This window comes from Rhamphochromis longiceps, linkage group LG23 (assembly GCF_057381845.1).
Source record: "Rhamphochromis longiceps isolate RC_006_pf linkage group LG23, R_longiceps_female_GT1.1, whole genome shotgun sequence".
NCBI classification, from domain to species: domain Eukaryota; kingdom Metazoa; phylum Chordata; class Actinopteri; order Cichliformes; family Cichlidae; genus Rhamphochromis; species Rhamphochromis longiceps.
Genome location: NC_140578.1, coordinates 2,762,306 through 2,780,131, shown reverse-complemented (window position 1 = coordinate 2,780,131; position 17,826 = coordinate 2,762,306). Strand labels below are relative to the sequence as shown.

The following is a 17,826-nucleotide window of genomic DNA, read 5'->3' as shown; positions in this document are numbered from 1 at the left end:
CGGCATCCTTGAGCAATTTAATTAATTTAATTTCACTAGCTGGGACTACATCCTCACTTGGCAGCATTTCCTGTAGATAATATATTGTGAATTAAGGCTGCAGTGTAGTAATGGCTTCAGAGAAGACTTGACTGGGCAGAAGCCTATGGGCTAATGAAAGGTGAATGAACGGAAAAGGGGAGGGACACAAAAAAAGAGAACAAACATTGTAGAGCAGGAGGGTCGTAGACAGAGAACCAGAAGGGGGGTGTATGAGGGGTGGTCCAGATAAGTTGTCTCCAATTATCGATATATAGAGATTTCTTTTAATAGAAAACACAACAGTTTTCTATTTTGTTTTTAAGTTAAAATATTATTTTAAAGTAACACCAAGCGTGAACAAAGTAAGAAACTAGGAGACAGTTTCTGTGATTCGTTAGATTCACCCTTTATTAAAGTGACTACTGAAGCAGGAACATAAAGGTTTTCTTTATCATGTCTGTCTGTCACTCACAGGAGAGACATTAAAGTAGTAGGTCTGATGTGAGCTACAAGATGAGCTCTGTAAAAATACGTTTTTTTTAAAGCTGTGACTGAAATGTGCACAGAAAAATAAGAAAAAAGCTTTATGGGAAAAATAACAATGAGTCAGTGAAATTCAGAGAACTGTGATTTGTGAGGGGTTTTTTCACTCAATATCCTGAAGGAAAAGGCTTTTTTAATAAGGGGGGGTCTGTGCTTCACTCTCCTGTGAGGTGCAGGGTGCAGTGGCCTATGTGGAATGCCCTGTAGGGGGTATTTTTTTTTACAGTTAAGCCAAATGATTAGACCCCTTGAGAACCCCACTTATCACAGTCCCAAGTTATGACAGAACTATTTCTAAACCATCTGATATTTGCATAAGGTGAGCTGAAGCGGTTGAGCTTTCATCTTTCGCTCTGATCAGTCTGATTCTACTTTGGCGTGTTTGTATGAACCGCCCAGGGAAGCTGAGCTGCAAGGATTTGGCCTCCCTTGTTCCGGGGCTCGTTTATGACATCCACGCCAGGGTTTAAAGCAGCCTCCAGGCCAGCCTTTTGCTGCCTGTTTGCGGTGATTTGGGATTTGTGGAATGGGAAGTGCAGAGCTCCGGGACAGGATGTGGAGTCACTGCAGGATCGTACAGCCCCCCTATTCTTGACAGAGGTGGCGTGCGTCTGCATGAGCACCTCGTCTCTGCAGAAGATACACTGTAGAACCGGATCGCTTTGTGGCCTCTGGAAACCTCAGTGTTCCCGAGCCCTCTACTTAAGAGTAAATCTAAACCCAGGTACGTCGATTTACGCGACTTCTACGCATCTTTTGCTTCGCACCAACTCACAGAAACAGTTAGTCCCGCATTTGTTTTTATCGCCTTCTTTTAGCTGTTCTCGCAAAGAGTTTCGGGATAATACAGATGCTGCCAAAACTGATCTTCTCAGTTAAATTAGACACATTTCAGTGTGATCTGTGATGTAAGTCTCTTTTGTTCAGTGCAGACAGCCTCGGGGGTTAACTTAATAACAGAGTGCTCTTTCCCCCCCTCGTGCTGTTGTTTTGCCTGCCCGGACATGCACTGTGTGTCTGTGTGCCTCTGTGTTTTCAATAGGTGAGCACCTTTACAGTAACTATGAAATGCTCTGTGTCATTTTATCTATTTTTAAACTCTGGTTTATTGATGGCTGAGTAACCTCATCTTCTCCTCTTCCTCTCCACACAGATTCAGGTGATGGCTCACCTCTGGACTCTCCTGTCAGCAGGCCTGCTGCTGATGTCCATGGCTGAACCTCTGAGCAGCCCTCAGGAAAATGACAACAAGTTAGTGAAACACACAGTGTTCACTAAGAGCCAGGCAAGTGGTTTAGGAAGGCTTCTTACATGTATGTTAGTCTGACAGCATCAGACTATAAATAAATCTCAGTTTGTTGCCTTTTCCTGCTGCAGACCCAGGTGAACGAGAGTGCACTCAGAAATGTCAGTGAACCAACACCAAGCCACACACCTACAACCTGTGAGTTTTTTGGGTTTTTTTTGGTCATTTTGTCTTTTGTTGTGTTTATTTTTTCTCTCTTTTGTTGTGCTGTGTCTTACATTTCAGCATTTCCTTTCAGCAGCTCCCTCTTTTTCTTTGCATTAGCAGCTCCTTTGACCACCACAACTTCCCCAAACTCTAGCCTTGCTCCACAGTGTCCAGGAAACCAGCTGATGCATGAGAGCAGCAATGTCTGCATCTGTCCATCCATCATGGTAAAGGATGGTGACAACTGTACTTGCCCCAAGGGCTTCACCTTGGAAGGAGCAGCTGAGTGTAAAGGTAAGAAGTGATCAAAACTGGGAAAGTGCTTTTTGTAGAATTGTAAAATCACAAAAAAAATAAAAATGCTTTTGACATCTTTGAGTTTTTAACATTTACAGCAATGCAACACAACATAAAGGTACGCTACGTTACATGAGCCCAGTGAACAAAATTGCACGCAGGCTCATTAAACCTCTCTTGGAAAATATTAATGTGTATTAGTATCACGGTTGTGTTTAAACTTTTAACTGTACTGCGCAAATTTTCAGAAGCAAGCATGAGTGATGAGAAACAAGCTACCAGCTGATCTAACTGCATTATAATTTATTTACAAAACTTTAGCATTTAATATTTCAGAGCTGTGTTATATATTATTCATATATTTTTGTCAGCTTGACATCACCATGTAAAACTGCAGGTGTCTGAGTTAGATTAAGCGTATTATCTCTGTTGGACAGATGTTGATGAGTGCGAAGGAGAGAGACCAGGACCATGTGACCTCCATGCCAGCTGCATTAATAACCCCGGCTCTTACTCGTGTAGCTGTCTCCGTGGTTACCTGATGGGTTCTGACGGGTGCCAGGGTTCGTCAACCTCTGTGTGTGTTTTTCTATTTGTGTGTGTGTGTTTGTGGGGGGAAAAGAAATGTCCGATGCAGGTTTTCAGAAATTTTTCACAGCGCCTCTTTAGTATGATCATAATTTACGTGTTTCTTATGGGTCTTGCAGATGTTGATGAGTGTGCTTTGGCCGCTGTGACAGGCCTGCAGGCCTGTCAAGGCGAGGCTGAGTGCAAAAACACACCTGGCTCCTTCACCTGTTCGTGCCATGAGGGATATGTAATGGCTACAAATGGGCGAGGCTGTGTAGGTGAGGTTAATGTTGAAGTCTGGTGTGCGTTTTGATAAAATATGCATGTACATCCAAATGTATATCAGCATAAAATACAGGCTGACACGCTACATCATAACCCGGGATGACTTAAATGTTTGCATCTGTTAAACTTGGCCATTTATCTTATAATTTATTGGTGTTACTCCTCTGTAGATGTGGATGAGTGCAGCTTTGAGGAGCTGTGTCGCCGCGAGCTGGGAAATGTGTGCGTTAACACTCCTGGCAGCTTTTCATGCCAGTGCCAGCTGGGCTTCAGAGCAGAGACTGCTGCCTGTGTCGGTAAATCATTAAACATCACCACGACTGAAAAAGGCCGATGTCCAGATTTGATCTGGTGTTTTGAATTTTTAACATACTTCATTTGAGTTTCTGCAAAGTAAGAACTTTGTCTGACAGAGAGAAATGCTTTGCAGCAAGATACAGCTTCAATCTGCTGCTTTGCCTGCTTATATATGCTCCTGTCCCTCTTTCACCCTCACGTTAAAGGCTGATTTCCTCTTTTGTTCTGTAAAGAAAAAAAAAGAAGTCTGTTCACTTTCTTTTCGACTTCTTTGCGCCCCTGGTCCTCCAGCACATCCTGTGTACCCAGGTTACTCTGTGTGCCAAGGCATGATGTGCTTTCTGTGCCTGCTTTTCATGGCTTAAATTTTCATAGTAACATCTGCGCTGTGCTTGATTATGTACTATGATTTTACCACTACTGTCAGAAAGTAGCAATGTTAAATGGACTAAAGGGGAATTAAAAGAAGAAAAAGAAAAAAAATCTATTACCACAGCTTCCCAAAGTGGTTCAGTGACAGTTATTTAAAACAAGGTTGTTGACATGAAAATGACTTCGTACCTTTATTGCTTGCCAGTAAATTAAGGGAGTGCTTTGCAGGAATTAAATTTCCTTTTCTCTAGATGAAATAATTTTTAATTGCAAATTGCGTCAACAATGCATAGAAGAAGAAGTCATATGTTGTATCCATGTCACTAAACTATTCTGTCCTTTTGTCTCTGTCCCAGATGTGGATGAATGTATAGAGAGTCCCGTGGCGTGTGATGGACGGAGCGTATGTGAGAACACGCTTGGGAGCTACGAGTGTGTTTGTCGACCGGGTTACCGGGGAAACGGCACACACTGTGAAGGTAAGCAATTAGTGCTGACGTCCCTCCGTGGAAAACTCTGTTTCCTGTGGACGGGGTCAGCTTCCTTGTGTGCGCGTGTTTTAATGCTTGCTGTTATCCCTTCCATTAAAATTATCCCAAGTGGTAGTACAAGCTTCACTGAATAGAAATGAACCGGCTCTCTGTCTGTCTTCAGATGAGAATGAGTGTGTATCTGGTGGTCACATGTGTGACGCCAACGCTCGGTGCGGTAACATCATCGGGTCGTATTTCTGTCAGTGTTACCAGGGCTTCAACGGCGATGGACACTCTTGTTTTGGTGGGTAAGGGGTGGGTGTGTGTGTTTGTTGTTACCCACTTGTATCATGTAAGCATTACTTTCTCTGTATGAGCATTACATGTGCTTGTTTACAGACATTGATGAGTGTGTTGTGAACAATGGTCGCTGTGAACACAACTGCACCAATGAGCCAGGAAGCTACAGCTGCCAGTGTGCCTCGGGTTACCAGCTGGACCCGGACAGACACAGCTGCACAGGTAAAAGGCAGGCTGTAGTAGGATGTTATTAAAGTAGGCATGAGTAAGCATGACTTTTTCTTATGTTACTTTAAAAAAAAAAAGTTTGACTTTTTAGAAAATAGGCTTCTTAATTCTTGCTGTGGGTTAACAGTTGTACAACTTTTATTATTGTGAAATGTGTTCTATAAATAATCAGAATCAACTCGTTTGTGGATCTACTGAAAAAGTAAGCACACCCTTAATGTAAATACTGGCCAATTCCTGAGATGTTACTCCGTAATGCACAGTGCCACATTTGGTAAAGATCAAACACACCATGTGTGCAAATGGCTAATACAAACTGTCAAGCACCATGGTGGATGGTGCTTGACAGTTGGTATACGTGAGTTGATGATTTAGGCTTGTTTTGCAGCCGCAGGACCTGAGTCGACCTCACAGCTAAAGCTTGGCTCAAATTAGGTCATGAAACAGGGCAATGATTCCAAGCAGAACAGCAAACCTACAACAATGGAGAGAAAAGGAGAGAATCGAGGTGCTGAAATGAAGTTATTGCTGCTAACAGCGGTTCTACAAGCTGCTGAATAATGGGGTTTGCTTACTTTTTCATTTGACTGCATAGTCTTGTGAAAATTTTATTTGTCACATGATTGTGTCTACCTGTTCCCCTCTGCTTATTCTCTAAAGCTCCATATAATCCAAGTATTGGTATATTGTTTGCATTAACTCTAAAATGTGGGCTTTGCTACTGTCAGAGGAGTTTATTTGTTATTGTGACCAAATGTAGTCCAGGACAAAATTCAGAAATTTAGGATGACCTCTGATGATGATGATGATGATATAACACCGTCCAAACCAAACAGATTAAGTGAACAAACGGGAATGGCAGCAGAAGCATGCAAAAAAATAGATCGGGAACTACAGCTATGGATCAAGACCTCTGTTATTACTATTATTGTTATTATTGTACAGTCTGTATATGTCAAATCTGATGTCATACACATTTTTATTAGATCCTTGCATCATATTTTTGCTTGCAGTAAATGTATGAAATTGCTAAAGTGTCACAGTGCATGGCTGTGAGACCTTTAAACTGCCTTTATTATTGATGAGTGAAGTAAAACAAACTGCAGTCTAAAATGTGCTGCACCACCCACCATAACAGCCAATCAGATGGGCAGTACAGTAGTTAAAATGTAACCGTCCTCTTCATTTTAATTAGTTACACACAGTAACCATTAAATTGAAACCTAAACACAGTTGCTGTATTTCCTAGGGACGAGGTTCTAAGGTCAAGTCATAGTGCGGCTAGTCAACAGAGGGCAGCAGAGATCATCTCTGTGGGCTTCTGCATCATTCTCAAAAGACATAGCCATTGTTGCTCTCTCCATTCAGTCACTCTGCACTTAGCTGGTATTCCAGGTTTGTGCAATTTTGTGCTAATAGAATTTCAGATGTTTATTTCAAGTCTAAATGAGTCCTTGTGCTGAATCTATTTCATGTTTTGCCATGGCGCAAGAGTAATCTAAATGTTGCTGATCTCTCCAGATGTGGATGAGTGTGTGGGACTAAATGGGACTTGCGAGCACATTTGCATCAATACTCAGGGCTCTTTCCACTGCTCCTGCAGACCCGGCTACCAGCTGCATATTGATGGCCACACCTGCGTGGGTCAGTCCCTCTTAAACACTCACTGCTGTTTACCCAATCATTTTCGGTCATTTAAACATGCCAAGCATCAGTAGTAATCTGCCATGAATATGTCTTATCTCTTGCTAATTATTTTGGTGCATGTGATTCTGGTTTTTCTTGTGCATATTTTCTGTGCAGACACTCTGGAAGTAGTTGTCCTGAGGGCACATTTTGGAAAATTAGTGAGATGAGAAAGCCAGACTGTGAGGAATCTGTTGCATGCATAAGAGAGAGCTGTCCAAACATGATGTTTATGATCTGTGTGTTTCTGTGTGTGGGTTTGTGTACATAGACATCGATGAATGTAAACTCCAGAATGGCTGCTGTTCCCACACCTGCACTAATTCTCCAGGGGGACATACTTGCCATTGCCCCCCTCCTCTGCTGTTAGACATAGACAACCTAAACTGCAGGAGTAAGTTTGATTACAGAGTTGACATTACAGTCTTTTGTGTACAAAAATATATAATTATTAAAAAAAAAAAAAACAGAAGGTAGGCACTTCTTTCAAATCTGAATAAAAAAATCTTATTAAGAACTCTTGTCCTGGTGTTTTAACACAGATTTTTCATCAAGATCAAATCTTTTAATGTGACATGACACAGCTAAATATGTTTTTTCCTTCTGATCAGCAGTCAAAACATTGCTTCTTCTATCAAAAAGAAGAAGCATAGCACCAAATTTCCCATTTTAAAAGCTGAAATAGCAAGTTCACGCAGTCTTCTTTATTGTTCAGTATTTCTGTGTACCAAGCTAAAAATTATTATTTTTTTTTTTTTTTACCCAAAAAGATGCTACATCCTGTAAGCTGAGAAATGGTGGTTGTGACCATATGTGCACTGTAAGGGCTGAGGGCCACGTTCAGTGCAGCTGTCAAGCTGGCTGGCAATTGGACGAAGACGCGAGGAGCTGTGTGGGTGAGAGTTCATGTTCACTGCCAGCACTTTATTATTAGCTGAATCACATGGCGTTACTATCAGCAAACGCACTCTCGAAAGCACCAATTTGTTGCGATCTGGTTTGTGTGCACATTCCTCTGCGCCATATCCTTCTGGGTAATAAGAAAATGATGTCATTCACATAGATTACAATTTCAAGTTACTTTTCTCAAAATCTCGAGTTTATAAGTCAAAATTTTGAGAAAGATTTTGAGTTATGGAAACAGGCTTCCATAGTTATGAGATCGTATCAGTGCAACAAGCCCTGATATCCTTTTTCATATAACGCCTAATATCAAAATAATAATTAAAATGACTTTACCATCTCTTGAATCCAGCAGAAATACACTCACCAGCCACTTTATTGGGTACACCTCTTTAACTGCCCATTAATGCAAATATCTAAGTGCTTCTAGGCATGTAGACCAAAGACTGTATAAGACATTTTTTACATTCACGGATGCAGATGTGGTCAAGACAACCTGCTAAAGTTCAAACTGAGCATCAGAATGAGGATGAAAGGTGATTTAAATTACTTTGAACATGGCATGGTTGTTGGTGCCAGACAGACTTGTCTGAGGGTTTCTTAAGCACATCCATCGCTGGGGTTTGCAGAGAAAGGTCTGAAAAAGAGAAAGAGGGTGACAGTTCTCTTGGCAGTAAAAATGCCACGTTGATAACAAAGGTCAGAGGAGAATGGCCAGACGGCTTTAAACTAATTGAAAGACACCAGTAACTGAAATAACCACTTGTTACAAACAAAGTATGCAGACGAGCATCTTTGAACAAACAACGTGTAACCTTGAAGCAGATGGGCTACGACAGCAGGGCATCACTCTGCCACTCCTGTCAGCTGACAACAGGAAACCGAAGCTAGAATTCCCACAGACCACCCGTCTGATAAATCTTGATTTCTGCTGTGAGTAATTTAGCATAAACAAGAGGAAAGCATGGATCCATCCTTGTATCAGTAATTGAGGCTGGTGACGGTGCAGTGGTGTAGAAGATGTTTCCTTGGCACATTTTGAACCCCTTAGTATTAGCTGAGCATTGTTTTGTATACCTGAGTATTTTTTCATGTCCATCCCGTTCTGACTACAGGCTTACCATGTTCCGATGGCTGCTTCTCATAGGATGATGCGCTATGTGAGAAAGCTCAGATTATGTCATGATACATAATCATAATGAATAGAGCACCTTTGGGATGTCGTGGAATAGGCCCTTCACATCAAGGATGTGCAGCGGACAATTCTTCAGCAACTGTGCAATGCAGTCATGCCAGTTGAGACCCAAAATCTCTGAGGAACGTTTTCAGCACCTTGTTGAATCTGTGCTTTGAAGAATTAAGGCAAAACCCAGTACTAGCAAAAGTGGCTGATGACTGTAGATTATCCACACAGCAATTTTGAAAAGGCTAAAGAGCCAGAGAGGCTTTCAGAGATTAGATCGGCTTCTCATTTGCGTTGCATTCACCATGTGATTTCTTTTCATGAAGCTATTCATAAAAAAGGAAATTTGATAGTTTGATAGTCTGTTATGGACTAACGACTCCCTTGAATGAATACAGAGGCGGGCATGCCTTGTCACTTAGCCAACCATAAATTAAGCAACTGTCACGTAGGTTTAATGTTTAATTGCCCTCCTTCTGTCTTCTGTCATGAGATGTGAACGAGTGTGAGGACTTCACTAATGGAGGCTGCGAGCAGCTGTGTGTGAATCATCCTGGTGGGTTTAACTGCACCTGCAAGGAGGGCTATATAGTTAGAAAAGATGACCCCACCAAGTGCCAGCGTGAGTCAAACATAATCTTATGTAGTGTTAAGGACTTTTTAAAAATCTAAAAATAGATTTATTTCAATTCCTTCACTTATCTTTATTAGCATCTCTGCCTTTCCAGCTGTGTGCGACCCCCCTTGTCAGAACTATGGAGTGTGTGTTGCCCCGAACATTTGCGACTGTCCTCCAGGCTATCCTGGAGTGGGCTGCTCAGGTACAATAAACGTTGCACATAATATATATATAATTAAAATGTTTTTTCACAGGAATATTAAAGTTAATTTGTGTCTCTTTTTTTGTGCACTTTTCGGTGTCCTTTGAGGTTAGTATAAGGTTTTAATGCAAAGAGGAGTATTATAGCCCTTTTCGTTGCATGTTTCAGCCATGTGCTCCCCTCCCTGCGCTCATGGAGGTACCTGTATGCGCTGGAACGAGTGTTTGTGTCTTCGCGGCTGGACAGGAGCAGGCTGCCACACAGGTACACTGCCTTTGGGGATCAGAGGGACAGGTGTTACATCAAATAAATAGAGTGGACAGTGTTTAGAAGCACTGTTTACATCAATGTGTTGCCCAGAAAATGCTTTTATAAGATGTTCTGCACTCACCTAAGACAAAGAGGCACTGGTACATATATCCATGCATGTATAAATGCATGTGCACAGGTGACGTGTGTGTCACAATGCCATTTTCTTCTGGATTCGACATCTGATTGTTAGCTTTGACTTTTCTTCGTGTCTCTTCTCAGCTGTGTGTGAGTTTCCTTGTGCCAACGGTGGTCGCTGTGTGGGACCTGACACCTGCCAGTGTCCCTCCGACTACACTGGCCCCCAGTGCCTCTTGCGTGAGTAATGTAATACAATAAATTATCCCAGGTGTGTAGGCACCACCGAGATCTACCCATCCACCTGCCTCCAAACAGTTTCTGGTAAAATATGGGCTATAGGATGGCAGAAAAACAAAAAAAGCATGAAGACATTTTTCTGCACAGACTGCGTGTTACTATATTATTTTGCATTTTGTAGCCCTTTGCACTCCTGCCTGTCAAAATGGGGGAAGATGTGTGGACGTCAACAAATGCACATGTGTTGGTGGATGGCAAGGAGCTCGATGCCAGATAGGTGAGATCAGTCATTCTCTGTTACTGTATCTCTGTGTAGCTTTTCCTGCATAATTAAAATATATTCAGACTAAAATATGATCAAACCATGTTTACACAGTAAGTTACAAATGATCATGGATGTAATTTTAACAACCACTTGTGTTTATTTAAAAAAAAACAGTAATATAAAGCTTCTCATGTCTTCGGATTACTTTCCTCTATGCAGTGAGTGGGATTTGCTTCTGTGCAGCTGGAGGCTTTAGTGTGATATTGGATGTGAAATTAGATGTTGACACCAGTGGATGCAGCATGGTTTCCCGTGGTTTCTTCTTCTCCCTGTTGCTTGCTGTTTGTTTCCATTGTTGCACTACTCTGCTGTTGTTGTTGTCGTTGACCAAATAAGATGAGATGTTTTTCATTCGATGTGCTTATGGGTGGAGAGAAGCAATCATGTGACGTATTTCTGGACTCTTTCTCTTATATTTGAAACCAGACACCGACAAATATGCAGCGTTTATTGTTCCATCCTGTTTTGTCACCTGGCATTTCAGAGCATATTCAGTAATTATTGAAAATCTTCACATTTTTCTTCTGTGTCAGTGGTGTAGAGCTAAGCCCTTCAATCATAACATGCGGCGGTGTCTGCCAGTGCATAGCTTCATAATCAACACGTTTCTAATGTCCAGACTTTCATCTGGAGCTTTTATTTCTCCAATCAGTAACAGTGTTTTTAAGTGGGAAAATGTCATTACTGTCATGGTCTCTGTGTCTACCCGGCCAGCCCTGCAAGGCTACATGTGTTTTGGTTTTGCTCACTGAGAGCTTCTGCTTTTGGCCCGCGCACCTGCTTCTAATCATGCACCGGTGATTCACCATTAGGGCTGGGTATCGTCACTGATTTCTAGAATTGATTTGATTCCGATTCACAAGGTCTCGAATCGATTCGATCCACAATTCGATTCAATTTGATTTGATTCGGGGAAATTTTGCCTCAGACAGTCAGAAATATAATAATTCAGATCATGCATCAGTACATTTCCAGATTTTTATATCTATAAAAAGAAAGCTGACATTTGTGAGACTTTATCAAAGGTGTGAGCATCACAGCAGATGCCTTTGTGTCAAAGTAGCTGAGGATAAAACACAGAAAAATAAATATAAAAATATTCTGCAGTAGATCAAAAACGAAAGAAAACCATTAATCAACATATGAACATTACCTGATGCTGCTGAAGTGAAGCAGAGCAAAGTTACAGAGGTTTTAGAGACACAGCTGAGCGTTTCGCAATTTTGCATAAGTTTAAATTTGTTCAGTATTGAACAGCAGAAATGAGGCTTTGTTTTCGGAAGTTGGTAAAAGGAAAAAAACAGCGGCCGACAGCCTGTAAACAACGGTAGACTTGTGCGAATAATGCAGGAAAAAGATTTGCATGAAGTGTGATTTTTATCGTGGTGGAAGCAAAACAGCAAAAGTCAGAGTGAATTCATGACGATGTTTATGTGAAGCGTAGTTTGGATCTTCTTTTGCTGCTGGTTCAGTCAATATTGTTTCAAGAGAAATAAAAACCTGCAGCTTCAGAATCAGCACAAAAAGGACGTAAACACAAAGCGCAGACCACTTCTGTGGAAACACCGTCCAGCCTTTTGTTCTTACACTGTTGTTGATAAATGTATGTTCTGCTCATTGTGTAATTTATAACTGCCCAAATCCTCTAAATAATCTATGCTCCATGTTTAATAAGAAGACTCAATGTGTTTGGATTTATGCATTCTTTTTTCTGTCTTGATCAGAGCCTGTTGTGTGCCAGAAACCTTGCATAAATGGTGGCGTGTGTGTGGGCCTCAACCGGTGCCGCTGTACCAAAGCTTTCACTGGAGAGCTCTGTGAACAAGGTTAGTCCATGAGTGTGGAATAATGTGTACATATACAGTATGTGTACAAAGGATCATGCTGTGTGCTGTGTCTGCAGCGGTGACTACACCCTGTGTGCCACCCTGTCAACATGGAGGCACATGCAGCCCTCACAACACTTGTACCTGTCCCAAGGGCACTGCAGGCCTGCGCTGTGAGAGACTGTGAGTATCAGTAACTTCTACAGCATCCATACATAACATATCTCACAGAGTGAAGTGCTTTAATTTACATGCTCCCACTGGCACAGATTATAAAGAACAACAAAATAAACTACCACAGCTATGCAGATGACACACAAATATATATCACAATGTCACCAGGAGACCGAGGCCCTGTACAGGCTCTTGGTAAATGCATTGAGAAAATTAATGACTGGTTGTGCCAAAATTTTCTCCAGCTAAACAAAACTGAGGTAATAGTCTTTGGCGCCAAAGAAAAACGATTACAGGTCACCAGAGAACTTCAATCTATACATCTAAAAACCACAAACCAGGTGAGAAATGTGGGTGTAGTGATGGATGCAGACCTAAACTTAGAAAAACACATTAAGACAATAACAAAGTCAGCTTACTATCACCTCAAGAATATATCAAGGATAAAAGATCTGATGTCTCAACAGGACCTGGAAAAACTAGTCCATGCATTCATCTTTAGTAGGCTTGACTACTGTAACAGCATCTTTACAGGTCTACCTAAAAAATCAGTCAGACAACTACAGCTCATTCAGAACTCTGCTGCTCGAGTCCTCACTAAGACCAAAAAAGTGGACCACATCAGTCCAGCTCTGAGGTCCTTACACTGGCTGCCTGTCCGTCAGAGGATAGACTTTAAAGTTCTGATGCTGGTCTATAAAGCTCTGAATGGTTTAGGACCAAAATACATCAGTGACCTCCTGACCCAGTATGAACCTTCCAGATCCCTCAGGTCATCTGGATCCGGTCTTTTATCAGTTCCCAGAGTCGGAACCAGACACGGAGAAGCTGCATTCAGCTTTTATGCTCCTTATATCTGGAACAAACTCCCAGAAAGCCTCAGATCAGCTGAAACACTCAGTTTATTTAAATCCAGGTTGAAGACTCACCTGTTCTCAGCTGCATTTGAATAAAGCACCAAATCCACACTTTTAAGCTTAAATTTCAAAACTTACATTTAACTACTGATTTTATCTACTGTTCTGATTTTATCTGTTTTGATTTTATATACTGTTTTGTTTGTTTGTTTGTTAATTAGTTTGTTTGTTTGTTTGATTGTTTTAATCAATTTTAAATCATGCTTTTATTTGTTTTTGTTTCTAATGTCTCTGTAAAGCACTTTGAATCACCTTGTTGTTGAGTTGTGCTGTACAAATAAACTTGCCTTGCCTTTAATGGGGTGATATGGTACTATTAGGTCTTTAGGTAAGATAAGGTCTGATTATTCAAGACCTTGTATTTTATGAGAAGGATTTTAAATTGAATTCTGGATTTAACAGGGAGCCAACAAAGAGAAACCATATGAGAGAAATTTGGTTCCTCTTCCTAGTCCCTGTCAGTACTCTTGCTACAGAATATTGTATCAACTGAAGGCTTTTCAGAGAGTTAATAAATCCATGGTCAGATGCAAGTCTACTGCAAGAAACACAGACACAAAAGTACAGCATTGAAGTCACTGCAGTTTCCCCACATATTCACAGCTAATTGTAACACCGGATAGAGAAGCTGCTATTTTGATTAACAACAGAATTAATTTCTCTCACAAAACTACAATCACAGAAAGACCCAGAAAGAAGATGTGTACTCATCAGCATTTATATTGAAAACATTCACCTCACAATTGGTTATTTAATTGACCCCAATAAACATGATTCCTCACTTAATCTACCCAGCACAAAACGGGGGCTGGGGGGCTGGGTCATCCTGTGCTGCTGGGCATGCGCCCTGGCGGCCTGGTTGTGCTGGCTAGTGTCCTTCCTGGTGTTTGGGTTTGTTTGCTGTCACGCAGATCCTCCAGTGTTATGGGGTCCTCTTCCAGCTTGTCTGTGCTATAACGTGATGCCACCAAATCACCTTCACACAAGCAATATTAAATGTCTCGGATTAACATTTCCCCCAAACTGTAAGCGCTGTTTAGCTTCAGTTAAAGTCTGTCATTCAAAGTGGTACAAGATCATTTACATTGTTGGTCAAACTTTCCTATTTTCCTTTACAAACAAAATATTAATCTTTCCTAAAATTAATTATTTTCAGTGGACCTAATTTGTCCAAACATAACCTGGTGCAAATTTCATAATTCGACATTATCAATATTCTTTTTGGAAAAACAAACCTCCCCATATAAAACTCAGCATTGCAAAAAAAATCGAAATCTCATCGAGGATTTGAAATCCCCAAATTTGAGTTTTACTAGCTTGCAAATTAGCCCCAAAACATCAATCAGTGCCTTGAAGTAATTAAACAATAATAAACACAAAAAACCAACAGGACAAAACTAAAATCATATGCAAAAGAAAGTTTTCACAGGACTCTGTGAACACAGAAATAAAATAAAAAAAGTAGTAGCCTGGCCCTGTTAATCAAAGGCCTTTTGATTAACTGTTAATCAGCGTTACCAGCATTATTGTCTGGAGCATTCAGGCATGTGTTAACACATTGCCACAATCTTCCCAGGAGTTATAGAAATTCATACTGAGGTCAGTCTGTGCATTTCTCAGAGCTTTAATGGGTTGATACGGTACTATAAGGTCTTTAAATAAGATGGGGCCTGATTATTCAAGCCCTTAAAATTTATGAGAAGGATTTCTCACATGGAGAGAAATGTAACCCTCTTTATGTCTGTTTCTTCAAAAAGTACATGGCAGCACGGCTTAGGTTTGCAAAGTTGCATCTGAACAAACCAGAAAACCTTTGGAACAGTGTCCTTTTGACAGACGATTTCAAAATGGAAATATTTGGTGATAATGCACCACTTTTGACATAACAATCACAGTGTATCAGAACAAACACGTGATACTGTCAAGCACAGTGGTGGAGAGGTGACGATTTCACCATAAACTTCTCTGTGTACCAAAGTGTTCTTGGGTCAAATGTGAGGTCATCTGTTGTTCTCAAGTTTTTCAGGTACAGCACTTTACTGCAATACATGTCTTGTGCTTATTTGTGTCCTAGGACATGCCCAGTGGTCACTACAGTAGTGAGTATGGCTCGAGGGGTGAGGAAAGCATTTAGGGAAAGCTACGTTGACCGCTGTGGACCTTTCGGAGTTCAGCTTTGTACTAAATACAGGTAAGCTGTTTTTCCTCCTGGATTCTCCAACACTAATTCATGAAGTATCTGGCAGCAGTTGCAGTTTTTCCTAATCACAACGTGGTTTAATTTCCTGTCAAAGAAATGAACTTTCAAGGACTTTACTGTCAGCTATTCTTTATGTAATTACTTTTGCACTTAACTGGATTAAATATGCTGTGAAAGTATTTTTAAAGCGTTTCCAATAACGCAATGAAAAGCGAGGCTTGACTGAGTTTAACATGTGCAAATGATTTAACATATGTTAAAGGTTGTGTTAATCCAGTTTGATTAGAATACAATATCACACAGTTGTGTGATTGTGGTTGTGTTTTCAGGATAAACCAGGCACGTGTATACTTGCAGGCCTACAGGGTGGGCTACAAAATCCAGTGTCCACAGGGGAAGAGCAGATAAGCAGCGCTGGATACAGTGAAAGTGGTTTGTCATAAGAAAATGTCATCCTCCAGACAATCTTTTGGTCAACACAGGAAGATAGAAACGGACTGATGTAACATCATATGTAAAGTGCTGAGGGTGTTGCAGCTTCTCTGGGAGAAGTCTTACCTGATTATCAGCCTCTGTGTTGAAATTAAATTACACTTCTGTCATAAAGAAGGTTTATAATGTCTGTGAAATCATGTCAGCGATTGAATAAAAATGAGTTCACATCAACAAATATTTGAAGATTTCAAGCACGTAGATGTTCGAACGGGACAGTTTTTCTGTAGTCATCTCAGAGTAGATCTCATGACAGCAGCAGTTTTATTGTAAGCCATGTTATCACTGTAGTACTGATAATCAACCTTTTATGAAATAAGCACAAGTTCAGTGTTTGAAATTCCTGTAAAACATTAATCAGCTTGAACGTATATTCAAACGAACCCAGTCACCTCCATGGATCGGTCACTACTCAGATAGCTAACATCCAGCCAGTTTTTTTGTTTTGAGCTCTACTCATGTTTTTTTTTATCTAGATTAACAATGATAGCAACATAAAAAATGCCTAAAGTGACAAATTCAAAATAAACTATTGCCTATATTACTGCTCCTTCTTTTGACAAAGGAAAGCATGTGTTTTATACTCCTAACTGATCAAAACTCCTAAAAAAATAATTAAATTAATGATTTTATTGGGATATTTGTGAAGTGTAGCAGAGGAGAGTGGAAAGTGCGGAGACGGCATAAACCCAGACGAGGAGTTCACCATTAACCTCTGTGTGTACCAAAGTATTTTAGAGTCAAATGTGAGGCTATCTGTCTGACAGATAAAGCTTGGCAGAAACTGGGTCATGCAACAGGACACTAATCTATAACAGAATGGCTATAAAAGGAAAGAATCAAGGTGTTGCAATGGCCTGGTCGATGTTAAGACCTGAACTTGACTGAATTGCGGGGGCAGGACAGATCTATGCATAAATGAATCCCTGCAAACTGAACTGAAGCAACACGGCTGGCCTCTGAGTGCTTTGACTGACAGCTGGGTCATCACAGACCCTCATGGTTGATTGCCACCTGCTAAGCTCGACCCTGCGAATATTGAACTGGACCTATCGACTGTGGTCTTGGTGCCTTTTAGTGTCTATTAGGGCAAGTAATAAGGCCTTCTGCAAGGAACAGCTCATCCAAGAAGTCTGTGCTCTATTCTGTTCCATGTAGATTCAGATTCAGTTTGCTAACAAAAGCAAGCTGAAGCTGCTTTAAATATGGTATGGCACTAAATATGGCACTAAATATGGTCAATGTTTGTGTGGGGTTTTTTTTAAATATATTTTTATATTTTTATATTTGATCAAATCTTACAAAAATCTTGCAAAAAAAAAACCAAACAAAAAAAGATTTGTTTTGAAAGTTTACATACAGATGCAAGTGATGATTATTGAAATATTCCATTAAAAGTAGTTAACATTTGACATTATCCACAAGAACTTTAACTGGATCGGCATTTGTGAGAGCATTTATGAATTTATCAAGGACTCTTTCTATGCAACAGAAAAGAATAGAATAGAATGCCTTTTATTGTCACTATACATACACATGTGCAATGAGATTCAGAGCAACTCCTACCCAGTACAGACATGTAGGGAAAAAAAAGAGGGGGGAAGGTGCACAGTTCTGCAGCACTATATAGACATCAACCGTTTCTGTGGCGCTATATACAAATATTAAAGAAATAAATAGGGTTATGTATTTACAGTGTGGGGTATTGCATGTGAATTAAATATTGCACAGTAATGATGGTAGTTTGCATAGTCTGTGTATAGAGGGAAGTCCTTGGGGGGTGAAACTGTTTTGTCAGTGCATGTGTGAGTTGAGGGCGGTTATTGCTTTAGG

The 17,826-nt window shown here is 40.6% G+C and overlaps 1 protein-coding gene across 3 annotated transcripts; it reads left to right on the top strand.

Moving 5' to 3' along the window:
- The first annotated feature begins 1,063 nt into the window (after positions 1–1,063).
- Positions 1,064–16,534, top strand: LOC146640969 (uncharacterized). Of its 3 annotated transcripts, XM_085397256.1 has the most exons (23): positions 1,064–1,288; positions 1,492–1,606; positions 1,718–1,849; positions 1,942–2,008; positions 2,135–2,311; positions 2,752–2,877; positions 3,022–3,162; positions 3,340–3,465; positions 4,195–4,317; positions 4,493–4,615; positions 4,711–4,833; positions 6,361–6,483; positions 6,797–6,919; positions 7,296–7,421; positions 9,105–9,233; positions 9,340–9,432; positions 9,601–9,696; positions 9,964–10,059; positions 10,241–10,336; positions 12,109–12,210; positions 12,288–12,393; positions 15,376–15,492; positions 15,831–16,534. In XM_085397256.1, the coding sequence occupies exons 3-23, from the start codon at positions 1,727–1,729 to the stop codon at positions 15,907–15,909; spliced, it is 2,415 nt and encodes an 804-aa protein (XP_085253382.1). In that variant the 5' UTR covers positions 1,064–1,288; positions 1,492–1,606; positions 1,718–1,726; the 3' UTR covers positions 15,910–16,534. The 3 variants fall into 3 exon arrangements, with proteins under 3 accessions (XP_085253382.1, XP_085253383.1, XP_085253381.1); XM_085397257.1 differs by lacking the exon at positions 1,492–1,606 and having other exon boundaries at positions 1,065–1,288; positions 2,138–2,311; XM_085397255.1 differs by lacking the exon at positions 1,492–1,606 and having other exon boundaries at positions 1,065–1,288.
- The last annotated feature ends 1,292 nt before the right edge of the window (positions 16,535–17,826 follow it).